The sequence below is a fragment of the Henckelia pumila genome, chromosome 3 (assembly GCF_033568475.1).
Source record: "Henckelia pumila isolate YLH828 chromosome 3, ASM3356847v2, whole genome shotgun sequence".
Classification (NCBI taxonomy): Eukaryota; Viridiplantae; Streptophyta; class Magnoliopsida; order Lamiales; family Gesneriaceae; genus Henckelia; species Henckelia pumila.
The window spans coordinates 174,672,932-174,674,211 of NC_133122.1; the positions used below are offsets into that span (position 1 = coordinate 174,672,932).

At 34.3% G+C, this 1,280-nt stretch overlaps 1 protein-coding gene across 1 annotated transcript; it reads right to left on the bottom strand.

The window, feature by feature from the left end:
- Window positions 1–443: 443 nt before the first annotated feature.
- Window positions 444–1,019, bottom strand: LOC140886284 (protein EPIDERMAL PATTERNING FACTOR 1). Its single transcript, XM_073292808.1, has 2 exons — window positions 929–1,019; window positions 444–775 (listed from the first exon to the last, which is right to left on the bottom strand). Exons 1-2 carry the CDS (start codon window positions 1,011–1,013, stop codon window positions 516–518), a joined length of 345 nt encoding a protein of 114 aa, XP_073148909.1. The 5' UTR covers window positions 1,014–1,019; the 3' UTR covers window positions 444–515.
- Between the last annotated feature and the right edge of the window lie 261 nt (window positions 1,020–1,280).

Sequence of the window (1,280 nt, forward strand, 5' to 3'; positions counted from 1 at the left end):
ATTTGTGACGAGTACCCCTAAATTCCTTTATAAAGTACCGCGCATAGTGTACTAGTGTTCACTCTATATATATATTTGAAAAGTTCCTTTAGTTATAATTAGCTTAAAATAAAAATTCAAGGGACACTATTTCACGAATCAATTTTATGAAATAAATTTTTTATTCGAAACTATAACTAATTTTTTTTTTTCAAGTTTCAAATTATTCTTTATAGTACATATGGAGCCGGGAAAAAAAAAGTTCATATAAGCGATAGCTGGCTCAGGAGCGAAAGAGTGGCACTGAATTAAACTACAAAAAGAGCATCAATATCATAGCCCCTATACATACACGACATAACATATGTAATAAAACTGCATGTAATTAACTACTTAATTATACTAAACTCTTTTTCTTACACTGGAGCCTTTCCTAAGTTCAAAAATAAAGAACAAATTACAAATCCCAAGTTGAAACTTGAAACAAACAAATTTTAAAAATAATTAAAAAAAATTAATTAACGAAGATGGATGGCTTAAGGAACAGGGTATGATTTATGGTTACACATGCATTTATAAGCCATAGGGCACGTCTCTGCCTCCTCGAGTGATGAGCACACAAAGCTAACCATAACCAATCGGCACGGCATACAAGATCCACAAGCGTGAGTACAATCCGGCAAGCTCGACCCAGCGATTTGCAGCGGATCGCCTCGTCTATGAAACTTGTTGACCCTGTAGAGATCGGGTTTCACCATAGAGTCCTCTTTGGTAGATTGTGCACGGTGACTACGATCTGTTCAATTAGAGAAACAAATTTACAATACATTTCAAAGTACTTAAAAGTGTTGTAATATTTAAAGAATATATATATTATGCTAAAAACAACATGCATGCATGAGAAATCAATAAAAAAAATTGTGAAGATATATATAAAGAATATTCATACGTGAATGTATGTTACCGATATGCCTCGCGTGTACCGCCACACTAAGCAAAACCAGAACAACCGCCACACTTCCGAAACTCTTCATCGTCGGATCCTTACTTCTTTATTTTTTTCGGATCTGAGTACCCCTTTTTTTCCAAAATTAATATTGCTAGCTAGCTAGCTAGGACAATGTAATGTCCAAGTACGGAAAGCTTGGAAAGAGATAAAGGAAAAATATGCAAATTAATTAGTATATTTATAAAGAAGAAAATGGCATGGGGTTGAAGGAAGTCACTGGCAAGATGAGTAAAAGAAGTGATAATGGATGATCACATGAAAAAGGGGAAATATGTCACAGGCTTTGAACCCT

Coding starts and splice junctions, on each gene's coding strand:
- LOC140886284 (XM_073292808.1), bottom strand. CDS start 1,013: ATGAAGAGTTTCGGAAGTGTGGCGGTTGTTCTGGTTTTGCTTAGTGTG. Junction 776..928: donor TATCGGTAACATACATTCAC/GTATGAATATTC, acceptor CTAATTGAACAG/ATCGTAGTCACCGTGCACAA.